This window comes from Ambystoma mexicanum, chromosome 6p, assembly GCF_040938575.1.
Source record: "Ambystoma mexicanum isolate Mex_15411 chromosome 6p, UKY_AmexF1_1, whole genome shotgun sequence".
NCBI classification, from domain to species: Eukaryota; Metazoa; Chordata; class Amphibia; order Caudata; family Ambystomatidae; genus Ambystoma; species Ambystoma mexicanum.
In genome coordinates, this window is record NC_090935.1 from 338267031 (window position 1) to 338293783 (window position 26753).

General features: G+C 46.5%; 1 protein-coding gene across 1 annotated transcript in view; it reads right to left on the reverse strand.

The window, feature by feature from the left end:
* SLC45A2 (solute carrier family 45 member 2) overlaps nt 1-26753 on the reverse strand; it is a 434015-nt gene that overhangs the window by 292093 nt on the left and 115169 nt on the right. The window contains exon 3 of the mRNA XM_069627092.1: nt 14574-14893. Coding sequence (XP_069483193.1) covers nt 14574-14893 — 320 coding nt within the window. The remainder of the gene's footprint in view (nt 1-14573; nt 14894-26753) is intronic.

The window sequence follows — 26753 nt, forward strand, 5'->3', positions numbered from 1 at the left end:
ACGTGGGCACTGCCAGGTTTTCCCAGAGTGAGTTTTCTGCAGTGCCCCAAACATCATTGCAGACGACACATTATTAGGATATTGCATACGTCTATTGGTGAGGTGAGCTCCCATACTAATGATATGATGTGGCATAGCACGCCTGTACACAAGTATTTCTAGGCGCAACAAGACAAGGAGGGAGAAACAAAGGGAGGACAAAATAACGATCTTACTAGGCCTTTTGTCATTCAGATTGCGCATGTGCAGGGAAGATGGAAGGGGAGAGGTGACAGAAGCGAGGGGGAAGGGGGACGTGCCGTTAACTCACAATTGCAGCCAGAAGGCACTGTAGGGTTGCAGATACAGACCCTTAAGTGCTGGGTAGCCCAGCAGAAGTGCAAGGGCAACTGGATATGCAGGAGCTCGGGCCCAAGTTCAGAGGGGCACCAGGTGACCATTCCCTCCAGCAGTTAGGTGCATCAGCAGGGGAGAGGAAAAGAGAAAGCAGAAGCAAAAAGGAAGGTCTTGAGTTGCTTCTGGAACCAAAGGTTGTTCTGTTCAAGCAGATAGTTGGGTGCAGATCTATCCTCCCTGCCTCTCGGACTTGGAGAAGCGTCTGACCCTCAGATCATTGGAGGTGGATGAGCAGCGAGCTCAAGAAGGAAGACGTTTTGGAAGAAAATGTTGGAGGTGGAGCGGTTCCAGGCCCCAGAAAGCCTTGTGGATGATGCAAAGTGTCTTGAACGTGATCCTTGCAGCCACAGGGAGCCAGTGAAGAGATTTCAGAGCTGGAGAGATACGATCACTGGGCTTGAGGCTAAGGACAAGTCTTGCAGTTCTGTTCTGGATAAGTTGTAAAGGTCATAGAGTAGCGGCAGGAAGAATTAGAAAGAGGCTTTTGCAGTAATCCAGCCTAGAGAGGACCAGAGCTCTGGAGACCATGTGAACTTCTGGGAGAAAGTGAGAAAATGAAGAATAACTCTGGAGGTGCAGCTGATAGTTTGACTTCTTAGAGATGTCAGAGATGTGAGGAGAGAAGGAGAGGAGGGAGTTGAAGAAGACACCAAGGTTCCTAGCCTCACAGGAAGATGGCCCAGAATGGGCGGCCAGAGAGAGTGAAGAGAGGAGGGAGCGGGTGTCCCAATGAGGAGGATCTCCGTCTTACTGGCATTAAGGCAGAGATCATTGGTGGCATACCATTCCTGAATTGCACCCTGACAGTCTGGTATGAGAGAAGAAGCAGAGGTGGTAGAGGAGAGCCTGTAAGAGTACCGAGTGTCATCCGCATAACAGTGGAAATCAGAGCAGAAAGTAGCGAGGCAGTGGACAAGAGGTGCCAGGTTGAAGGGCCAGGTAGAGAGGTTAGACCTCTGGGGAACACAAGTAGAGAGAGAGAGAGAGAGAGATAGAACAGGGAAACGACCCAAGTTGGACCTGAGAGGGTCAGTCGGTGAGATAGGAGGTCAACCAGGACAGGGCCTGATCAGCAATACCAAGGTTGTTGCAGAGGCGATTGAGCAGGATGGCATGGTTGACTGTGTCAAAAGCAAAGGATAGATCGAGGAGAATGAAGACAGAAGGGAGATTATAGTCAAGATTGGAGAGAAAGTCTTCACTGGTGTTCAGGAGAGCAGTTTACGTGCTTCTGGCAGCTCTGAAGCCAGACTGGTGGTCATGGAAGCAACCAACAGATTCAGTATGTAGATTAAGCTTGGAGATGGCCAGCTTTTGCAAGGGTTTGCCCACAATACGAGTGATGAGATCGGGCGATAGTTAGCCAGAGAGGAAGGATCGGCTGAGGGCTTCTTTGCAAGGGGGTGCACAAGAGAGTGATTAAGGGGAGGGGAAAGTTCCAGTGGCAAATGAGTGATTGCAGAAATCGGCCAAGGCTGGAGCAAGGGTGTCGATGTGGTCTTTGATGGTTCTGTATGAGCAGGGGAGAACCTGCTTTGACAAGGCTTTCATAGATCAGACTGGTCTAGAACCATCGTCATTGGTGAACAGGGGAAATTAGGAGAAAGGTGGAGGAGAGACGCCTGAGATGGACCATGAGTGGTAGAGGAGGAGGAAGAGGAGATGGTAGAGGAAGAGAGGGTGGACAGGATGTCCTGAGTTTTAGTAGTTAAATGAGAGGCCAAGGCCGAGCAGAGGGCCTGGGAGGGAACATGAGAAGTAGAGACTGTAGCATGATTGGGCAGCTCCTTGCAGATTTTGAAAAGTTCAGCCAAGTTGGTAGATGCCGCAAAGATGCAGGCTTGGATGTAGTCTCTCTTCTTAGAGAAAACAGAGTCCGTACGGCCTTTGTAGCTGACGGCAGACCAGTTTGTCAGGGGGTGTGCCCAATGCCCTCCACATTCTCACTTGCGTTTAAGGGAGGCAAGGTCAGAATCATACCAAGAGTTGCACTTGGATTTGGGCTTCAAGCGGATCATCATGACAGGGGCAAGGACATCAAGAGTGTTCGAGATAGAGAGGTGAAGGTTAGAGAGGGCTGTGTCAGGGTGTGAGCCAAAGGGGCAGGAGGAGTAGAGAAAGTAGCAGCAAGCGCCTCAACTGACCCATGCTTTGTTGTTCAGATGACCGAGAAGGTAGGTGGCAGTGCTGGAGTCGGCTTGACCTGCGGGGAAGAGAGAGGTGGGAAGAAAGGAGAAAGTGATCACTCCAAGAGAGAGGAGCATTGAGAGGGTTAGAGAAGGGGAGGTCTGAAGAGATCAGAACATCTAGGGTGTGCCCTGCAGAGCAAGTCGGGCCAGAGGGAAGAATAGAGAGAATCACAGAGATTTTGAAAGAGCCCTGAAGAAGGGCTGGTAGCATCCAGGTGGATGTTTAAGTTTTCGAGGAGAAATTGAGAGGTAGAGGCAAGGAGCGAGGAGGAGAGGTCAGCCCACTCAGAGGAAGAGGGCGACCTAGCCAGGCGGCCTGCAGATAGTGGCCACAGAGAAAGAGAGAGGCCAGGAGAGATAAAGAGCCTGCAGACCAGGCCTTCAAAGGAGGTGTAGTGCTGCATTGGAAGGGAGTAGTTTCTTACCTGTAACTCCATTTGTCCAGCGTTGGTATCTTTCATGGATTCACATGCTGTGAATATTTCCGTCAGGCTGGGAAACCTCAGTAACTTTAACCTAGCGTTTTCCCATGGAAAACTTCGACACCTCAAGTGTCCTATTAACATCCTTTTTGGGTGCTTTTGGCTACCCAATAGGACGTTCGGTATAAATAGCCCCGCGGCTTCCCTTCAGATTTTAATCTCCAAAGTAGAGGAAACCTGAATCACGGTTTGCCTGCAGGGGGAGGCCCGCGGGAGCATGAGAATCCATGAAAGATACCAATGCTGGAGAAATGGAGTTACAGGAACTACTCCCTTCTCCAGCATTGGATCGGTCATGGATTCACATGCTGTGAATAATTACTTAGCAGTATGAACAACCCTTGGAGGTGCATGACAGGCAAACCAACCCCATGTCCCCAGGCCATAACCATGAACAAAACAAATAACATCCAACACCATGCAGGATAACATAACCAGTAAGTGGTGGAGTAAACACAAAATCCAGAAGCTGCAGGACTTACCTTATTGAAACAGGCGTTGAAGGACTGCCTGTCCCACCTGGATATCTTCCACATGTTCCTGACCCAGACAATTGTGTCTGGGGAAGGTATGCGGCACCGCCCAAGAAGCCGCCTGGCAAATGTCAATGAGTGGGCTTCCAGGCCAGAGCGCCAACGACGCCATGGACCTAGTAGAATGGGCTTCAAGGAGTGCCCCTTAAAGGCTTGCCAGCCTTTTCGTGACAAAATGAAATTGTGGACGAGACCCAACGGGGAAGACTTTCCTTGGAAATGGATTGTCCCTTGCTGGAGGGACCAAACGCCACAAACCGCTAATGAAGTCTTGAGTACGGGTCAGATTAAACTTTAGCGCCCTTTTGATGTCCAGAGAATGCAGGGCTCTTTCCGCTGGCGTGGTCGCCTTAGCGAAGAACGAGGGCAAGGCAATTGTAGGCTGTTTGTGAAACTCTGAACACACTTTGGTATGAAGTGCAGATTAGTACACAGGAAAACCTTCTCCCTCAGGAACCGCAGGTATGGTGGTTCAATGACCGCGCCTAAAGTTCTGAAATCCTTCCAGCAGATGTGATTGCCTCTAGAAATGCAACTTTCCACGAGAGGAACTTAAAGGACACTCTCAACATGGGTTCAAGCGGCAGTTTCATGAGAGAAGCGAGAACCACATTAAGACTCCATACCGGAAAAAAACTTTCTCCGGGGGAAATGTCCAAAAAAGTCCTTTCAGAAAATGCTTAACCAATCTGTCACTAAACAGAGGAGTAGCATGGTGCCGTCTGGTGAATCTGGAAATGGCCGCCAAATGCACCGTGACTGAAGACAATGCCAGGCCCCCCTGCATAAGATGCAGCAGGTATGGGAGAACATGAGCCGGTGTAACATCCAACGGCCGCACTCCCGGCTGCTGTTCACACCAAGCACAGAATCTCACCCATTTTCCACTGTAACAGACATTCGCGGAAGGTGCCCTTGCCACCTCCAGGATCCGACGGCACTCCTGTGAAATACCTAAATGACCAAACACGGAGTGGTCAGGAGCCAGGCAGCCAGGCTCAGAGACCAGGACTAATGTCTGGCAGAGGGACTCCCAGGACCCCCCTTGTGAATTTGCATATTTATGTAACTTTGGGTCTCACCCTAAGTTACTAGGGGAATCCAGACGTGGACCCCTTGCTCACTATTCTTAGAGAGGTACAGCTCCTCCCTACTGATGAGGTCCAACCAGACCGAAACACGTGTCTGAGGATGCTGTTGGTACTCTTGTTCAGAGGAGAATTGCCTAGTATTTCGGTGCTGGACTGCCCCAGGGCAGGACAAAGACTGATATGTTTGGGATATTTCTTCTCTGTGAAAGATAGTGAGCTGAAGACTCTGGGTAAGTCTCTCGTAACCAGGACTAATGTCTGGCAGAGGGACTCCCAGGACCCCCCTTGTGAATTTGCCAGGCTCAGAGATGCAACACTCTACCTTTGTCCTGCGAAAGGAGATCCTGTTCTGCCACCAGACGAAGCAGGTCTTCCACCGCTAGATGAAGGAGATCTGAGAACTACATCTGTCTGGGCAGAATGGGGCGATTAACATTATTCTGCACGGGTATCTGCGCACCCACTGGATTATCCGTCAAAGCAGCAGAAACAGGGAGAAAGCATACCCCAAGAGGCCAGTCCATGGGAACGAGAACGCATCTCCTTTTTTGACCCTTGATGAGCCACTCGGCTGGCAAACAATGGGCACTGCTTGTTCTTTGGTGTGGCAAACAAGTCGAGGGGGGGGGGGGGGACCCCCCACTTCCTGAAGCTCTTCGTCACCTGCTCCTTCTTCAGTGTCCACTCATGCAACTGCCCCCCCATCTCTGCTGAGAGCCTCTGTCTGCACATTCTAGACCAACGGCAGATGGTAAGCTGTAATGTGAATTCCCCGAGCCTAATGCCACACCTCCTGAGCCTCTCTTGACAGGAGCGGAGAATTCTTCCCCCTCCCCCTGTGTTAGGGAGAATTCTCCAGAATGGCTAATTTCCCTTACCTACTGAGTCCCTCAGCAGCTTTGCTAGATTTCTAGGATTTTTTTTTTTTTTACATGGTAAGAGTGAGCCTTTTTTCCCACTCTTACATGTGTTTTGCTGTGTGTGTTAACATTTTCTTGTGCCCATAGACTGTGGAGCCTCACCTTCTCCATAGGCATCTTTTTACTGTGTGTTACAGAGCACCTTCAGTGCAGTGACACAAGGTTGTCTTTTAAGACTTCCCAAACTCAGACTCCATTTTCTGCGACTGACTACCGTCACCCAGAGTATGTAAAGTTGCCATTGACTTTATTAGTCTGTTTTAAAACTCACAGACCCAGTATCAACTATCTTACATAGAGTTCTGGAAAGGGTTAATACTTATCCCTTTTTGTCTGTTTCTCTTGGAACATTGTTTTGTTCCCATTTCATTAAGACTTGGCTGGTGGCAGTGGTAACTACCCTATTTTTCCTTCCGTGGTTATCTTAAATAGACCTGGTATTGTTTTAGGCTATCTTGGTAGCCTCGAACTTAAACACGCTGGACCATATACGTTTTTATACGGTTCCGGCTGGGTTTATTCGCCATTTCTTTTTGTAAAAATCCCTTGTGTTTTACTCTGCGTGCCAAACCAGGTTTGGTTCCTTTGCTAGCCTTCCTTTCGCGAGCTTCTGCACAGAAGCCCTCCTTAGGCGCCTGTATGTCTGAGGGTGACCGGATGTGAGGGAGGGGTCCTTGGAGACCCATGTCGCACTCTGATATGATTGGCTGTGGTGACTGTCCCAACGGGACAGACACTCGGCTGTGTGATTGACAGCAAGGCTGTGTGAATGAGGGAAAACTGCACAAAAAGCAGGTCTCTGGGTCTGGAAAGGCAGAGTCTCCACTGGATCGGGAGAGTTGATGAGAAGCTGACAGAAGAGGACCTCTACCACGACAACCTCCCGGTGAAGCCCTCCTGCGGGTCCGAATCTTCAAACTTCGAGGACAGGGAAGATCTGCAAGGAATCCTCTCCCCTTGAGCTGGTGGGAACAACCAGTTCACCAAACTGCTCACCAGGTCTCCCTTCTTTGGTCGAATTCGCTGTACAGAGCTACAGTGAACTGGATAGCCAGGAGGAACAGACTTGGCTTGCATTTTAAGGACGCACCTTTTATTCATCGCTGTGCTCTACTGTTGGTTTCTTCCCTGGGCAGTGCAGGTCCCTCCAGTCTTCTTCCTCCTTGTCAGTCCGACAGTCGCTTCAGGAACCGTGATCCTGCAGGACCTGCCAGGAACTGCTGCCTCAGCTACAGCATTCTTCTGCTTTAAAGGTACTGTGCTAACCCGGTTGTTTGTTTCCTCCAGCTGCGGTGAAAGTGTGAAATCTTTCGCCAACCCAAGGGCTTGTCCTTCTCCATTCTATAAAGTAATTTTTGTCCAACCAACTTCGTTCTGAACTCTTGGCAAAGACTTAACCCCGAACTACTGTGAACTGTGTGATCCTCTGCAAAAACTTTGAATTTGGGCCAGGCCCCTTTAATTTGATTTCCTCACTGTAGTTCCTTTTTGTAGATTGCCTTGCTTACTCACTTGTTGGTGCTGCTCAATTTCTGTCTAAATTTGCCTTTCCCTCCCTTTTAAATTGCTGGAGTGCCATTTTGCTCACACTTCATTTTGAGCCTAACTTGTCCAGAATCTATTGGGTGCGGTGTAGTATATTGGTAACATGATTTTTCTACTGCTTGATAATAGTGAATTGTTTAATAACTGATGTCTAAATAACTGTATATTCTTTTACTCAGAAACCTTGAGTCAGTGTTTGAAACATAGTAATTGCTGTCCATTGTGTAACTATTGATACTGCTCACTTTAGTCTTGAGATAGGTCTGGCTGCTCAGCCATCACTACTACTTTACTGTGTGGTACAGGCTTGTACCAAAGGTGAATTTGTACAGTCACTTGTAATCCTAAGGGTGTGTGGTGTTCCCAAAGGGTACTGCATATAATTCTGCCTAACACCCTGCTTCCTCAAATAAAACATTGTGGTGGTATTCTCCGTAAACACTCGAACCACTGTGCCTTGGATGCGAGGGAGAAAGGATTTCACGGCACAGTGCACTGCTCGCAACTCCAGTACGTTGATGTTCAATCCTGCTTCTTCCCGAGACCACAGGCCCTGGACCTGCGACTGGTCGAGGTGCGCCCACCAACCCACCTGGGAGGCGTCTGCCACCATCGTGAAATGAAAATCCAGCTCCAGCAGGGGCATGCCTCGTACCAAATCTGTGCATGCCCACCATCGCAGGGCTTCCACCAGTCCCTTGGAGATGACCAGCTTATCCGACCATAAACCTCGACTTTGCAACCACCTGTCTGCAAGAAATTTGTGCATCGGTCGCATGAACAAGCGACAGTTCGGGATAAGGGGGATGCAGGACGGCATGGACCCCAGTAGTGACATGTAACTGTGAACCGAGACTACCGTTCCTCGGCCCCATTCGGCCGATCTGGACTGCAACTGCACCACTCTCTCACACCACCAGATTGTCCTGTGTGAGAAACTGGGCACTGAGAAAAACCAACTCCCTGGATGGCATCAGAAAGGATTTTGCGAAGTTTAATGCAAAGCCCAGCCATTATAACAGGTGCATGGACTCCTGGAGAGATTCCAACGCCCTTTCCAGTGACAGGCCCCATACCAATCAGTCGGCGAGATAAGAGTACAAATGATGCCCCTTCCTGCGGAGGAAGGCAGCCACTGGAGCCAGGCATTTTGTGAATGTTCTGGGCGCCAACTTCAGCCCAAACGGGAGGACACAGAGTTGGTAATGGTCATCCACGACCAGAAGGCACAGGAACTTGCAATGGTTTGCCCTCATCGGGATGTGGAAGTAAGCTTCCTCCAAATCTAACGACGCCAGGAACTCCCCCGGCTGCACCACCTGGATCACATCCTGCAGCGTCAGCATCTTGAACTACAGGCGTTGCAGATTCTTGTTCAATGGCCGAAGATCTAGAATAGGCCTCCACTTTCCACTGGGCTTTTGTATGACAAAATACCGGGAGTACACCCCCCTGTCCCCATTCCGACACAGGGACTGGTTCTATTGCCCCTTTCGCCAACATGAGTTCAACAACCTGCTGCAAGACAGGTAGGTGCGGCTGCACCACGTGCACAGGTGGAATTAGGAGTCGAGGACACCGAAACTCCAACGAGTGGCCAAGATGTACCGTATCCAGTACCCAGCGGTCCATAGTAATAATATTCCACTCGTCAACGTGTCGCGACACCCTGCCCCCAAGTTGACTGCCCACATGGCAGTCATTGGTGAGACTTAGATTGACGTCCCTTAGCAGCTCAGGAGGCAGGACCCTTCTTACGCTGCACCTGGTAGCCTTTGCTTTTCTGCGCCGCTTGGAATGAGCGCCTGAAACCTTGGGAAGAGCAGTCTCGGCGACAAACCTCGTTCACGAGAGGTGGCATATCTGGCATTACCAGAGGCCCCTCAAAACACCTGAAAGGGGCAAAAAGAACGGGCCGTTTTCAGAGCCCCCAGGGACTTCACTGACTCAGTCTTCCTTCATGTCCTTGAGCGCCTCATCGATCTCCTCTCCAAAGAAATGCTCCCCCCTCACAGGGCATATCCACGACTTTATGCTGGACTTCCGGATGAAAGTCAGCGCAGTGACCATGCCTGCCTCCGGTGAACAACACAGTTATTTATTTGCTTGAAGCCCAACTCCACCAAGTCCACTGCAATGTTGATGCTGTTGTTGGAGGCCTCCTCCCCCTCTCGAACCAGCAGCATAACTTCTTTGTGTTCATGCTCTAGGAGATATTCCAAGAGCGGGTCCAACCAGTGCCACATCTCCCTGGCATACCTGGCCATAATGGCCAAGAAATTCGCCGTCTTCACTGTCGTAGCACCCATAGTGAGGACTTTCTTCCCAAATGTGTCTTGTTTTCTGGCCTCACTGTCTGGTGACGTAACACACTTGTTTTGGCCCCTCGCCTTCCGACTCGCCAAAGCGGAAACCACCAATTCTGGTGGGGGCTGAGACATTAGACACTTGGGGGTAGAATCAGGTGCCTTAAACTTCTTCTTCAGATGTCCCTTCACAGCTGGTTCCGAAAAAGGATGGAGCATCGTGCGCAGGCCCTCCTGCCACACATGGTCCAAAAAGGGGACCGAGAAGACTGCCTTCCGTTGCTTCCCCGTGTGGTCGAAAAGAAAAAACAAACAGACTTTTCATCCTCTTCAGGAGCCAGGCCAAATTTGGGGCACCCCGTCGCCATCATAGCGTGAAACACCCAAATATCGTCCGGCGAAGATGGCTGAACAGGGCTGCTAGGCAATTCCACCTCTGAGTCTGTATCCCCACGTATCATCACTCCTGGGCGACGAGGACATAGTCGACAACGTGTCACAAGTCCTGCTCCGTATCGACCAGCTCTCCTTCCTCCGGATGACTTCTGGGAAGGCCCAACCCCACCGGTGATGGCAACGTCAGCCGCACCAGAGGCGAATTCCTGGGGAGACTCGGGCGAGTGGCCTCAACAGGCACACTACACACCACTGGAGGCACCGGGCTCCGAGCCGCTGGACGTCGTGCATCCAATTGTCCCAACAGCGACTGGAGCGCACTTAACACCTACATAGACAGCAGAGTGAGGGTTCACCAGCAGGAAGAGGGGTGCCCCCGCCCCACTCGACGGACCAGCCACCCGCAAACCCAGCGCTGATGGAAGGAAACCTGGCTCATGGTCCTCCTCCAGACACAAGGAGACTGAATACAAAGCTGGATCCTGTTGGAGAATGTCCACTGAGAGCAACGGCCCGAAGCTGGCCCCAGACTGCTACGGATCTCCCGTTGGCAACAAACCACCATCCACCTCGAGCTACGTCGACGACAGCAATTGCAGACCACTGATGGTCACGGCCGTAGACTGAGCCGATGACAACCCTGTCGACGAAGGGAGTGAGGATTGTACCACAATCATCAATGACTGAACCTCTGTCGACGACCTCATCAATGACACCAAGGCCTCCACTGGCCTGGCCTTCTCCGGCGATGCCGGCCACATGATTGAAGTGCCGGAACGGTGCTTGGACGAGTCTCAGCTGGAAGAGGACCAATGCCGGTCCTTACACGATGAGTGCTTCGAAGAGGACTCTCACCTTCTCCTTCTCCCCCAATGCAGACTTATGCACCGATTTCTTGGGCCTATCACTCGACCCCTTAGACTTGTCCAGTCTTGCCGACCTGGAGAGCGAAGAACTACTCGCACCTCTAGAACGATGCAACTTGGATTCACCTCTGTGCGCTGTTTCTTGGCGGGGGTTCCGCGGACATCACCCTCTGCTGCGTAGACCTCTTCACCACCAGAGCCGAGGACTTTCTTCCCCGGAACAAAACCTCCAAACCCGGGTAAGTGCCCTCGTTAAGCCAAGCAATCAGCCGGCAGTTGCAGTCTTTCTGTGAAAACCCATGACAGAGCTCACAGGCATCCGCCGAATGATTGGGGTAAAGACAATACAGGCAATCTGCATGGCCGTCCCCCTCGAAGAACTTCTTTAGGCCGCAAGTAGCACATGGCCTAAACAGCAATTTTTTCTAGCCCACAAATGACATACTGGCTGATAGTAACGAAAAGCCTGTGTAGAACACGAAGAGTGGAAATGAGGTGATGCCAACTGTTTGGAGAGTTGAAATCTGAGGGAAGCCGCGGGGCGGGCTATTTATACTGAATGTCCTATTGGGTAGCCTAAAGCACCCAACAAGGACGTCAGTAGGACACTAAGGTGTCAAAGTTTTCCATAGGAAAACGCTAGGTTAAAGTTACTGAGGTTTCCCAGCCCGACGACGGGAATATTCACAGTATGTGAATCCATGAAAGATCCAATGCGGGAGAACGATAGAAGCAGGGATCCACTTAGGAAAATCAAGGCTACACCCCCAACGAGACGGTTGGTTCTGGATTCGGAGAGGATATTGTGGCCATCAGCAAGGAGAGTATCGAAACTCGTGACAGAGCGGCTCATGAACCAAGTCTCGCTGAGAGCGAGTAGATCCAAATCAAGCTCTTCCAGGAGACGGCAGATGTTAGAGTGTTTGACTGCTACTCTCAACTCTTGTTCAGCAATGTGAAGCAGGTTGCCACATTGGAAGGACTTCCGGGGAGAGGGATAGGCCAGAGGTACAACCTGCAGAAGAGTTGGAGGTGCCCGAGGATGGAGAGAGGAGGAAGGGAAGGCAGGGTAGTCAGAAAAGGAGAAGAGAGTGCCAGAGGGGTGGCAGAGGATGGAGGCAATAGGATGGCCAGAGAAGCCTCAGGGGGTGCCAACGAGGTGACCGAGGAAGGAGGCGGCAGAGGAGCCAGAGGGGAGTACAAAGAGATAGCAGGAGAGGAAAGGAAGTTGGTAAGGCGTGGGAAGCATCTATCAAAGTGGAGGAGATTGGCCTGAGGGCCCTGGACCAAGACTGTGCCATTTAAGTAGACATTAATTATGGTCTTCGAGGGGTGGAAGAGGGCCAGGAGGGGGTCCATACGCCTGGATAGGGAACGACAAAGAGTATGTCAATAAGGGTCTGTCCGGAGGAAGCACTTGTAGAGGTATCAGCGATAGGGAGGCCTGGGTTGGAGACAAGGATGTCCCTTTTGAGCCTCTTCCTGCCAGAGTTAGTGAGAGGGATAGGAGAGTTGATAGAAAAGCAGTTAGAAAAAATATGTGAGGCAGAGCACCATAGGAGACGCGGGGAGGAAAGGGGGGGGGGTAGGGAGATGGAAGCCCAGGCAGGAGAGGGGGCATGGGGGGAGGGGGAACACAAGGTGGCGAGTGGGGAGGGCAGACAGGAGGGAAGCACAGGGGGTAGACACGAAAGGGAGGGGAGCACAACAAAGAACAAGAGCAATGGACCTGCACATTAGATGCAGCACAGAACAATCAGAAAGAAAAGAGCACAACAGGGAACCTAGAAGTAGAGAATGCAGATGTAGTACAGAACCAAGGCAAAGCACAACAGGCAACCTGGAAGTAAAGAATGCAGATGCAATACAGGACCAAAAGCACAACTCAGAGGACAGCAGGGAACATAGAAGTGCAAAATGCAGGCAATTGCAATGTGATGCCACAAACCGTGGATAGCAACACAATCATCAAGAACCGTAGAGAGCAAACCCAAAGTCAATACAGTCAACAAGGCAAAGAACACAACAGGAACCTAGAATCAGAATGCAGGCAATGCAACATAATGCCAGAAAACAGTGGAGCGTGAGACAGTGCCAGAATAGTACACAATAGATTGAAGAGGGAAGGGCTGAGATGCGAGAGGAAGGAAGAAGGGAAACGCAGGGGAGGGATGGAACATGATGCGGGGATCTACGAGGCGAGGGAGCGCACACAGTAAGAGAAATGAGCACACATGGCCAAGTTGTGCACGCCAAGTTGTGGGCTAATTATTTGAGCACAGCACAATACAACACACCTAGATTCGACTTTCCTAGAAGGGGAAAAAGGCTATGTTTTTTAGCACAGCACAATAAAACACATCCAGATTCGACTTACCTGATCAGGCTCAGCAGATTGATGGCTGCACTGGCAGACACCACTGGAGTTGTCCTTAGCCTCTGGTCCTTGGCCGAGGGGGCTGTCACGGCAGGGGGCATCTTGGGTGGACGATTTGATGCTGATGTGAAGTAGGATAACTAGGGCCTCCGACTGTAGGAGAGGCACTTATTGATCTCAGTAGGTCAGTGGTTGGCAAAAAGCGCCCCTCTGGATGTATTGGCCCAAGACTCCCATGATCTCTCACGATGGACTATCCCGGCTAGGGCTGATGGGTGTTGTAGGCCAAACTATCTGGGAGATCTTCAAGCTGCCAACCACTATTAATGAGAGTCCTTGACTCCCAAATCTGATTACTTACCACAGGGTTTCTTGGCGGTTGCCCCTAGATGGATGCACATTCGATCAAATGGAGTTAACCTTTGCGTTTTTAAACTTTAGCAATGTGAATCTAAGCACCAACAAAGCTAAGATATTTGTGTTAACTAAGCTTCTTGCCATCCTCCCCCCCTTCTGCCCGTGAGAGGACCTGTGGTTTGGTAGAGATGTGCTTGGTTATAGAAAGGACCAAAAAGCATTACGTTCTGGGACCAATACTGGACCGCACCAGTACAGTTGTAAAGGAGAAACTTGTACTGATCAATTGATAACCTCAACATGCCCCAAGCATAACTTCAAAAGGAAATCTATAGGTTGGCTGCCCTCATGGTCAAGGGTGAGCTTTGGACACATGATTCCACTGTACAATTCTCATAGCTTTTAGTGTTGGACAGTGAGGTTTTATTCCCAGGGAATTGAAGAGAACTCTAATTTGAAGGTAGTCTGTCTTGCGCGTGGAGGCTTGTCATGGGGTCACTGCACATTTACAGAGCTATCTTTCCTCTGTTGTTGTAGCAGTAAGCACATTACATGGGTACTCACAGAAAAACTTCCCCATGTGGTAGATCTGGGTCCAGGAAAAGCAGGCAATAGTATCTTGACATGAAGTGCAGGTTTAAAGGTAATTAACGTAGAGCAGGCTATGGAAGCCATCGGATCTGGGCCCTATAGGATCCACACTCTTTAGAACCTGGTTTCTCCAGCAAACAGGTGAGTCATGTGACCGGAATAAAGCCCTTCTGCATGGTAAACGCCTTGGGAGAAGGTGCAAAACTAAGCAAGCAGTTGTGTCTGAATACATAAAAATGCACATGCTGGATGAGGTGTAAAGAAAGAGCAAGTATCTACCTTAAAATAGATTATACACGCACAAATGTTCGACTCCGTTTAGTGCATTCCCTGTGGGTGGTTACAACTTAGTGCTGTACATTTTGTGTGTACAATAAAATATAAAAAAAATAGCGAGTAAACAACTTACATGGGTTGTCTGCCACATTACAGAAAAAATATATATATCGACGGTGAATGATGGTTAATTTATCAAACTTTAGGAAAGGCCAACCATGCTACGTGACCTAGTCAAATATAATTACCTCTGGTTCACTTGAATTGGCTTCCTCTAAAGCGACGGAACTTAAGTCGTGATCTTCCAGTGTGGATTTCAAATGTCCATTTCCAATTTTCTCTATAGATCCGTACTCGTATAGTTCATGTTTTAACAACGGCTTGGTTTCCTGGTTGTTGGCAATAAGAGGAGTTTCAGGGATGCTGCACAAATGAATTGCAAGGAACCCCACAAACACCAAAGTTGATATGAAGAACATGACTTGAAATTCAGATCCCAGTAAAAATCCCAGAAAGGTGGGCTGCCAGTCGATTGCTCCTGTAGCATAGCCCAACGCTCCTCCAAGACCTACAAGTAAACAAATAGACATCGAAATTAAAGGCAACATTTTCCGATAGGACTACTAGAACTCCCTGTGTGTAGAATGTTCAGTAGATGGGTTTAGACATGCTTCACACAGAAGGTCTGATACCAGAGCACTTGATCATTAGCAGTACAAGTAGAATATAGCAATTCTTCAAATCCCGTTTGGCTGCAACCCCACGCTAGTCCCCCCCCCGCCCCCCCCCCCGATTATGTTCTGCTCACAACAAATGCAAAAATAAATATCAGATCCACAGCTGAGAGTTCTGCAAAGTCAGTCAATCTGTGAGTTACAGAGCGCAATCTAAAGCAGCGAGAGGGCATTTGATGAATGGGACAGGCTGAAATTTCCAAAAATTGGGCACAAACAGGATTATAGCCAACCCGGACAAAGAACAGACTTGTTGGATTTCGTATTAGGGTCCTCTCAATTTAGCAAGGAAGGGAGAACCCCCCCCCCCCCACACCCTTCCGCGGCACTTTTTAAGCAGCTACTGAATTGCATTGGTTTGCAATTTCTAACACAATGTCTGCCAACGGTATTATGCCCCTCACAGCATTTCTTACCCGATAAATCTGAAGATGCAGACTAAAGAGAAAAACAAAACACAGAACTATTGAATGACTGACCCATTCATGGAAGTTCTCTTGGAATTATCCTAAGAAAATATGAAAGGGGAAAGCAGAAAAGATAATCGCGTTATGAACTGATCGAAGCAGCAGACCTTTACTTTACTCTTGCTGCATTTCCTCAGGTTGTGCCGTAATGGTTTTCCCAGCACAGGGATTATTCAATCTTTTTACTTGTCGGCTGTTCAGTAGTTAAGGTTGAGGTCTGCTCTAAATACCTCCAGTTGATCTAATCAGAAAATTGTACTATTTTGTATAACGCAGTCAACTAAAAATGTATACAATTGAAAAACTCTGCATCAGAGGACAGCATGTGTGGGTAATCCGCCATTTGAAATATGGGATTGCAGCATGAAGTGCTGTCAACTGCACTCAATAGGCAGACTCGGCAGCAGGTAATGCACACACACACACCTTTCAGTGAATCTAGAGGCTAGAAAGTTGTGCATGCTCCGAGTGGAATGGCGCCCATTTCGGACAATCAGGTTTTCGCATTCAGCCGCCTTACAAGCTTGAATGCTGGGCCCTTCTGCTAATCAACAGCCATCCTGTTGAGACAAGGGGGTATCTAAATTCAACTTAAGCTCCACTTAGATGGATGGATTCTGCCCCTCGTAATTCCCCTTCTGTCGCTTGAATGTCATCACTCTTTGGATAAGAAAGATGGCTGTCTTCGGGAAGCACTAGCAACACCAATAGGTCTGGAGATGTAAATTTAAATGTCTTTTTTAAAGCCTCCAAAAAGAACAAAAAACGTTATATGCTGTACATTTGCAAAGAGGCTTCTCCAGGGTTGATTATTGCACGCGTGTCCTTGAAGAGAAGGCTATGGTGTCCACTTCAGACCCCCCCAGATTGCTCTACACCTTTGAGTGCATTTCGCGGCCTGCAGATCGTGCATGCACCAGCCTGGTTTCGTTTGCATACCCATACATTTCAATTTGCATTAGGCACTTCTGCCCTCTTCCTAAAAATCATGTACGAGTTTCTCATAAATCGGAAAGGCAAGGGCTGTGTGGAGAGAGGATTGAAAAGTAATCATCCTAACTTGGACATCATTGAGAAATAGTACTCAATATACAACACCAATTTGTTCTACTTTAGAAAAGCTTGTACACTGCAATTCACATAGAAGAGAAGGTGCACAAGCTGCATAAAAAAGATGCACGCCTCACTCCAGCAACGTTGCAGAACTTCCTGGGATCAATTACACCAGTGGTATCGAAGTGCTCTTTTTTTCCTGGAGGGTTTACAAGTTTTCAGTGGTGGTCCAGATGGACCAAGCGGCAGTCCAGTGGGGCATTTGCCAAGGACAATTTTTTAAAAAAACTTTAAAATAAGGTTTCAAATATTAAACGTTAAGGAATTTGACTGATCCGCCTCCCCCCCACCCCCCCCAAGGCTACAATTTAGCACTCCCAAGGCTACAATTTAGCACTGTTAAGTAGATAGAGGTTTAAAGCTCCATCATGTCAGTCTTGGGAGGATAGCTCAGGGGAAAGACGCTCACCTTGGAAGCAAGACGACGTGGAGCAACACAGGTTCGGTCCGCGCTTAGAAAACTCTGGGTATTAAGCGCGTTATAAATACCCAATCATAATTATCCCCTCCACAGACACTGCTGCTAGGATGAATCTAGAAACCATACCATTCCTCTAAAAAGATCACCTCCAATCTAGTTCTCAGTTGCCTGCACTACTGTTCTAGACTCCTCCTGGGTCTCCCCACTTTCCTCTTGCTCACATGTGACAAAATATTCTGCTTTGATACCAGTCTCTCACCTGCTTCTCTCCAAACCACTGCCTTGCTTGTTGGATTCCCGTGCACAACCAGTCCTTTTAGAAATTTTTGGCACCAATCTTGAAATCCATTCACAGACTTGCACTCATCCCTACCTGGTTGCCGCAATCTCCCACAATTCTGCTCCTCGCAGCCCTAAATCTATCACCCATAGCGCTTGACCACCCTCACATTTGTTATTTCTCATTCCTCCAAGTCATCAAAAACAATACCAACATTCACTTGTTGAAATCATACCTAAAGCTGTATAGGAAGTTTTTTGAAAGAGCATACACCCCTTTCTCAGAACACCCACCCACACCACCAAGGCACCATCCCTAGCACTGAAGTACATATACAGGTAGCTGTCAAATATACCTTTCATGGCATCCATATACATGCTGTGTAATTACATTTTGGCCAATTTCCCATTGAGATGAATTACCATTTGGCAAGGTTGTGAAATACCTCGCTTTTTTGATTTGTATGAAATAATAAAATGATGCAGGTAATTCCATACCTGAAAGGGTAATCTGTTGATCAGAAAAAACATGTACACCTGAGCATGGCTGCCTCAGTAGCCTGATGACAGCACCTGCCCTACAGTGGCAAAGAGCAGGTTCAGGTCACAGGTGCTCTCTTGACAGCTGCAGTGGCAGTAACAGCTCTGCAGTGCAGGGGCTGCATTAAGATATCCACTCCTGCTCCAAAAACGTAATTTCTCTGAGGATTCTGTCCTAGTGCCAATCTAAACTGTACAAATTTGCAATACCCATGTTAAGGTATAGTGGCCAACATCTCTCAGTTATCCAAGACACGTTAAATCGATATCACATGTGTCAGCCATGTGGGCCCAGTTCAGCTGTGGAAGGGTCATGTGTATTTGTTCCAGACAAGGCTCCCCATGTCCACCGGCAGGACTGTAGCCTTGGAGTATTGCCCATTTGTAAGGGCAGGTAACACCCTTTCCCCAGCGACAGCCACTCCCTCCATAGGAAGCAGGCCTGAAAGCAGAGGGGGGAACACATTCACAAAGGGCTAGGCCTCAAACCAGGGTGCTGCATTTCTAAAGCCCTTTTATTCTATTGAGCAGTTCAGGGGTCAGGGTTAGTGGAGCCATGGAGACCTCTGTATGGGCGTGGGAAGATTCTGCCATCTTGTTTCTCTATTCCTCTCCCTCTCCCTCTCTTCCCTGTCCCCTCCACTTCCTGTAGCACAAGGCACTTTGGATGTCTACTCATTTGAAGAGCAGGGATTGGACAAATAAGGCAGGCTAGCTTTGGTCCGATCACCTGTTGGCTTTTGCCTTTCAAAGAAGGGGTCTCACACCTCTTCTTTGAACCATCCCTGGAATGAGAATTCACTGGACCCTGCTGAGAAAGAAGTCCTTTCTAATGTGCTCCAGTTGTGAGGGGAAGGCAGGTGTTCCAAGGCAGGGGAGAGCTCTGTCGCCTAACAGATGCCTAGCTCTCTTTAGGCATTAGGTATTCTCCAATTTCCAGTTGTCTGTTGAACTCAGTTCACTGCCACTCAACGCCAGCTAAAGTGCGTGGTTACGTCAGCTCAAACCAACAAAGTACTGCTGCTTTGCATTTCTCAAGTCACTGCTCCAACATCAGCTACTTCATCACCGCTTTTGTAAGTCAATCGACCAGACCTTGGTATTTACCGAACTGCAAGCCTCCATATCAAATAGACTCAGCTGCGTATCCTGGTACTAACTCCACCGCCATCAAACAGACCTCTGACCAAACCTGGCAACCACCCAATCCGCTAAACTTGAGCAGACACTTCAACACCGAAGCTACCTTCTGTTCTGCCCTGACTCAATGCCAGCAAGCTGCTGGACCATCGGAACGGCTGCATCCTCAAACTGAGAAAAAATAATGCAAATATGTTTAGAAGCCTGGGTTAACGCCCTCAAACTGCCAAGAAATTTGCAAAGGTATTACTGACTAATATCTGCTACCCTGGGTCGTCTTTGCATCTTTGAGCCCTACAGACTGATAGTAATTGTGTCCCGTCAAACCCTCCCCACACCCATCTTCAACTGGTTCTGTTCCAACATCTCTCGCAAGGAACCAGTCTACTGAAGAATAATTTAATGAGGATTTGATGCTTTCATCTGAAATAATTGCAAATCCAAAGCTCAACAATTGCATTTGTCAATTTTCGGGTATGGCTAGGTTGCATGATGAGCAATTTTATGTACAGAATGAGACGACAGCCATGGCAGCAGGATTTGCGTTTACCATTGGTTTTGATGGCAATCAGGTCGACTCCTGCCAAAGCAACAGGTGTTAGCCCCCATGAGGTCTTAACAGGTAGGAAAATGGTGTTACCACAACACCTACTATACAGAACACATGAGCAAACTCTAGTGAGTGCATCCACAGTTCATGAATATATTGATGAACTGAGGAGGCATTTGCAACATGCATTTGCTTTTGTGCAGTATATGTAAGGATATTTGGCATGTTACAGCACAGAGTACAGCACTACTGCACAAGTAGCATTTTTTTTTGCAGCACCACCACAAGGGTGCGGTGCATTGCTATATGGGTTAGCAGATTAACAAGGAAAGACAGACTATTCAGTCAAAAACGATTTTAACATATAAGATGCAAATCTATTTTTACAGTTAAAAGCACACGTGTTCATTTAAAAATGCACACTATTTTTCACCTGAAATGCCTATATTGCTAGAGACACATTTGAAAATTAACAGCTAACATATTAACCATTAACCTGACTAATAAAACCTTATTTTAATATAAATCACTAATAAAATGTGTTCTCTACTGCAGAATTAGGCATACTTTAAAAACCATTTAAATGAGTGTGCAGATTTTTTTTTCTTCTCTTCTCTGCCTGATTATCCGTGTTGTTGTGCACAGTAACGGCAGGAAGGAGGAAGTCAGATTTGCAACAATTGCAAATGTATAAGCGAAGCTATTGTTGAAGAATAGGAGGATGAGAGATGATGGATTTCATTGGAACACGTCATAAAGAGGGCTGAGAGGAAAGTTTTAGTGGGCAGTATCAGGGAAAAAGACAGGCAGACATCTTTCTGCACTACTGGGGAGAAGACCTGGCTGTGGGGGTGTCCTGCTGCAGTCGAGACTGGGGAAAGCTGAAAGAATTACCTTTCCACTGGCAGAGGCAGTCCTATCTGAAAAAGCTGAGAATTCCAGGCAATGACCCCGGCTTGAGAAGGCAAGCGTTCCTTTTTGTTGGAGTTAAGCCAAGAGAGCCACATTCACAGAGAGAAGCATCTGAACAGATAAGGTAATTACCTAACTGGGGGAGCTGTGTGTGTGCACGAAAGTATGCAGTCAGTGTAGAAAAATGAAAGTCCCGTGCGTGTCTTAATCAAGTGCTAATGTTGCAATTTAAGTTCTGTTCTCCGCCACTATAATTGCAGTGTGTCATTGAAAATGCTTTGATTGTTCCATTTTATTGCTGTAAAGAATGAGATCATGTCTAGATGCAACTTTTATAATACAGAAAATATTTGAAAACAGACGGGTGGTTTATTTTCTATTTACCATTACAATGCCAATGATGTGGGGAGATTTTTAAACAGTGCAATGGTCATTTTAAGACAGATGTGTGTATGTCAGAATCAGTATGAATAATTGTGAGTGACTGTAGTATAACTTGTTGGAGGTACATGAGCCAACGGGAAGAGAGACTCTCTGAACATAGCTCCCTACCGTATATAAGGTAGTGGAAATTACCCCAAGACTACCACATATAGCTCTCTGTCGTAAATAAGTCAGTGAGTTTGCCCATGGTGGCGCACCAACACTATCACTGGAAATTGTGGTATCTCTAGAATGCAGGTCTGAGGTCTCTCTAGTGATCACACGAAAAATCTAAGCGAAGATAAGGGATTCTGGACATTGGGGCCACAAATACAACAAGGGAATTATGCTCACCAAAATACCACCAACCACGTATACCAAATATGCAGGTCTGGGTGCTGAAATAATGCATGTCCATTGTATTATTGTTGCACATGGCCAAATCTGAATACAAAGAGTGATAATTGCTAAGTTATTTTTCGGCGGTAATAAAATACCGTCAGGCCCCAAATCTCCACAAAATACCCTACATATTTATGGTGCGTTGCAGGCCGGGAAAGTGATCATAGAGTACCTACTGGGCGTGGCAAGCGTGTCTCACACTGCCATTTGCACATTAAAGGGAACCCATTTTATAATAGCAGTGTGCCACTAAAAACGAATTTCAGAATGTCACAAAGGGAAACCACATTCTCAGATCTAGTGCAATATTTAGAGGCAAAGTTATTTGCACATGGGAATTGGTCTTCGAACAGTACCTTAGAATGGAGTAACCGCATTCAGGGTGAGGTGCAGAAAGAAAAACTAGACAATATTTTTGCAGAAGGCAGCATAATTCAGGTCTGCCTTACAAGATTATTGAATGCAGCCGATAAAAGTGCAGAGAAAGACTGTTTAATACGGCTATGCGGCAAAATATGGTTTATTTTAAACAAGTCCCTGCGAATGCAAGAGAATGATACTCAGCTAATTAACAGGTTAAAGACTGAATTAGATGGGGCAAGTAAAAATCAGGAAATGTTGAGAGCAGAATTGGATGTATGCCAAAAAGACATGCAATTAAAATGCAGAGACTTTGATACTCAGTTATCCAAAAGCAAGAAACAATTTGAAGATAGTGAGCAAGAATTGACACACTTAAAAGCCTTAGTGGATCACATTAGGCAGGATAAAGATGAGGTTGTTTCAGAAATGCAGATTTTACAAAAAGAACATTGCGAAAAAGAAGGTGATCTCCAGAGTGCAGAACAAGAAATGATTAAAATGATCCAAGAAAGAGACAAGAGAAATAAAGAGTTCAATGAATGCCAAATGCAAATGTGCGATATGCAGGAGGCAATTAATAAAATGAGTGATGAAAATAATTATTTGCATGATGAAGCCAACAGACTCCTTAAAAAGTGTAAGGACTTAGAACAGCAAATGTGCATTCCCAGGTCCCAGGAGAGGCGGCAGGGTACCACATTCAATGGAGTGGAGGTGAATTCTAGCTCTGCCCAAAGAGCTAGTGCCCCAGTGACAGGACCGGTGACTGAACTTGGTTGCAGCGCCCTTGGGGGATTTGATACTCCCATTGGGGGCAGCCACCAATCTCATACACCTGAAAACAGGATTGAATCACAAAATAGTGCAATTCCATGCATTGCAACAAGTAGCCCCATAAAAATAATGAAATCCATTAAAGCCCTGATCAAACCATTTAAAAAGGGAGGTGAATGCTGCATTGAGGATCACTTAGAAGCGGTGCATGACATTTTTAAAGCGCTCCAGATACCTAAGGAACAGTACAGACAATATTTTCATTTAACTTTAGATGCCCCGACGGCCAGCATCATAAGGGGATTAAATGAACAGCAGAATATGACATGGCTGGAGTTTGAAAAAGAAATTAGGCGTCATTTTTCTCCTTTTCAGTCATTGCAGGAGGCAAAGAAAGTCGCGTACACTATTACTGCTGGACCTAATACATCACCTCGCCAATTTTTACAAGACTTAAAAAGAGCATTCTCTCGCTTTGATGTATCTTTTGACTCAAATTCCAATGAGTTTAAAACCGCATACTTCTATGGGCTACAGAAAGACATCATATCCCAATTGGTCCGTGAATTTGACCGTGACAAGTCCCTTGAATGGATTGTACATCAAAGCACCAAGCTATATGAGGTACTCTATTGTCAGGGTAGAGAAAGTGATAAAATGAAAGATACTAGGCCTAAATCTAAAGAACCCTCAGCCACAGTAATGGAAATCAGGTCAGCCAAAATGTCCCTTGAGTCTGCTCAAAGCCAAGGTAAAAATAATGTGACACCTGAACAAAGGGGTAATCAACAAAGATCGCCATTTCCTGTACCAATGTTCCAATCACATGATCCTAGTAATAGAGAGAGCTACATCAGCCCTAGATATTTAGGAGATAGACCCCGGGTAAGATACCGGTCTGATATGGCAGGTATGAACCATAACCAGAGACAAAATCAAGATCAAAGAAATGATGGTCCCTACCAGTCATTGGGGACACAGAGCAGATTTGATCCCAGCACCATGATATATGGTAATCAGGATAGGCCCCGATATGTGGATCGATTTACTGATAATGGAAATCAACATAGGGGCCAGTACCCACAATCTGAGAGACAGGACATGAAGCAAAACGTGAACTACAGTCCACGCCAGTACAATGATTCCCCACCAGGGGACTATAATCAAAGGATGGGTGCAACCCGCTCCCCTCCACAAATGAATCAAGAGTTCAGAAACCATCCCAACCGGTATCAATCACCTGAGAGGTATCAGAATAGATCCAATCAGGGGGAAAACAACCAATATCGACCTAGGCCACAGAAAGAGGATCCTAGAGAGGTGGAAAGGTTCCAATGCCTTGAGGCCCAAGTGAAAATGTTAGCTGAGCAAATAGGAAAGCTCTATACAGCGCAAAAACAACCTTCCAAAGAGGGGGCTGATGGCCATAGCAATGACCGGGGGGCTTCCGAAAAGTGACTAAGTACTCATGATAACTGCAGTGCCAAAATGACAGATTGCTCTGATATAACTTTGCATAACGACTCTGAGATGACTAATGGATTAAAAATGAAAGTACCAGTAAATGAAATTGTGATGGAAAGTGTAAATACTTCTAAAAAAGAGGTACGGTTTAACTTAGAGCTAAATAAAACAGTAAAGATTTGCACAAATGAAAAAGAAACATTAGGAATTCCAAAAGAACAAAGGGACAGATTTAAGAAAAATGACTCATGCATGGGGAATACCAGTGAACAGGGAGTAAGTGGGGATGCCATAGCTCCTTCCCTGGGCAAGCAAAACAATTACCAAACACAGACAGAAAAAGGAAATACTCACAAGGAGGGTACAAGTCAATCACCTGAAAAATTCTTTGAGCCACATATTTTTGAAGAGGCTGAAAGGGCTGGTATTACACTAAATGATCACAAATGCACAGAATTAAAAAATGACAAATTTCTGAATGATGTTGTGACACATGTTCAGTTGGAAGGTTGTAATGTGGTCTCTGATGTTACCCAGATGGATGGGCGAACGGTGGCCACACTCCAAAAAACCTCTGAACATGGAGAAATGAATAAAATACCTCGCACAGAAATGGGTAAAAAGGAGGGAAAAATGTCTTTTCATTTACCAATGTGCTTAGCCAAAAGTGAAAAAGACCTGAGAAAGGTGAGCCCTGAAATCAGTAAGAATTCACATTTCTTATGTGTATTAGAGGAAGTTGAGGACAGATATTATGCACCCATCACTGTAGAAGAAAAATGCCACACCTTTGCTATGATTGACACTGGCGCACAGGCCACAATTATGTCCAAGGAGCTGGTAAAGAGTATCAATGAAGGGAGGCCTCCCCAGAGTCAGATCACAGTGAAGGCAAATCAAGGCCCAGTGCATAACTTTAATGGGGAGGAGGTGCCCATCATAGGTGTAACTGAGGTTGACATAAAAATAGGAAAGCACAGAATGAAACAAGAGGTATTGATCACATCTATTTGTGAAATTCCATTTCTGATGGGGACAGATTGCCTGAAAAGATTGTCTCCTCTCATAGATGGGGTGAATGGAGTGCTGTGGTCCTTAACCAAAAAACCATTGAGGCCTAAGAAACTAAAATCACAAAACAGCAATATAAAAGAATGTCACACCGTTGCCAAAACAAATGATGCTGTGGAGGTATATCTCCAGAATAGCTGCATACCTAGTGTCACTGTTATATTAATGTGTCAAGACAAAGATCAGAGCCACAATGAAAAACTACCTGTACAAATATACTTGGACCCAAGGAAAGATTGGCAGACTGCCATAGACGAACACACATTACGTTTCTATTTAAAAGAGAATACATGCAAACAGAATATTGTTCCTAAAACAGATTCAGAAAAACACATTACCACTCTGGCAGAGATACACATGGAAGATGAGCAACCATGGGTTCACGCTGGTATAAATGATTATCTTAAAACAATAAAAGCCACTTTAGCGCTTGAACATGAAAGGAGTTTCATTAATGAGAAATTGTTGCAAAAAATTATGGAGAGGGAAGAAATCCCGAAATTTAGGATTAAAAACCAATATGTTTCTGGGTTGGACAGTCCAGATTTTGAAAACCGAATTACAGGCAGATGCATGCTTAAAATTAGTATTGGGCAGAAAAAAATTTACCATAATGTATGGATAGTGAGTGGAGCACAAAATGAATTTTACATGGGCAATGACATCATGCACAGAATGTGTATGGTGTTAGATTTCCTTAATCAAAAAATATGGTCACGCCTAGGTGGGCCGGCGCCTGAATTTGAAGACAAAAGAAGGGCTTATCATTGTGCACAACTAGTTCCTTATGCAGTCGAATTACAAATGAGGAAAAATACTATTGTTCCTGCATTTACAAAACAGTTTGCAATAACACTGAAATGCAAAAATGGACAGCAGATGAAAGGCTCTGATGCATTTGTATGCATGAATGAATCCATAAAACAGCAAGGCCTGGATTATGAATACATTCCATTGGTAGACATTGGTGAGGGATCTGTAAAAATCATGGTAAATAATAAAGGTTGTCAGGACGTTCATTTAGAGGAAAACTCCCCATTAGGAATGGCCATACAAAAATCACATTATACGGCAGATTTAAATAACATGGTGATTGGGAATATTCCTGAAAAATATGTAGATGCCAAGGGCGAGTTGCCAGAACACCTGGACTCTCAGCCCAAAGGAATATTTAAAATTCACTCTGTGTATCCTTATGATTCAAATGAGACAGTGTGTTGCCATCAAGAGGATTGCATAATATTTAATTTAAATGAAAATGAAACAGGAAATCAGCCCATTGAAGTGGAAGCTGATATGCCAAAATATTTGAAAGTGGCAGCTCTACAAAAAGACACAGCCACACAGTTAGAGGAAAGCGCTGAGATTCCTTTACCAGAAGAGTTTCCAGAATTTTCCAGAATGGTAGAAGAGCAGATCTCCTTAGCGGATGCATGTAACAGCGATGAGGATCGACGCAATCTGAGGGAAATATTTATGGAGTTTAAGGATGTATTTGCAAAAGATGCTTATGATTGTGGTTTAACTGATTTACATGTGGCCACACTACCAGAAGGTTGTAGCAGAAATCCAGTGTTTGTACGCCAGTATAGACTACCCCTGGCATGTTTAGAATCATTGGCAGAGATTATTAAAAATTTGGAATCACGGGGAATAATTAGGCCCATTCATAGCACATCCAATACGCCTATTTTAGGTGTGTTAAAGCCAAATGGTCAATGGCGGCTGTGTGCAGACTTAAGAGAGTTAAATAAAAGAGTACCAGTATCTAGATG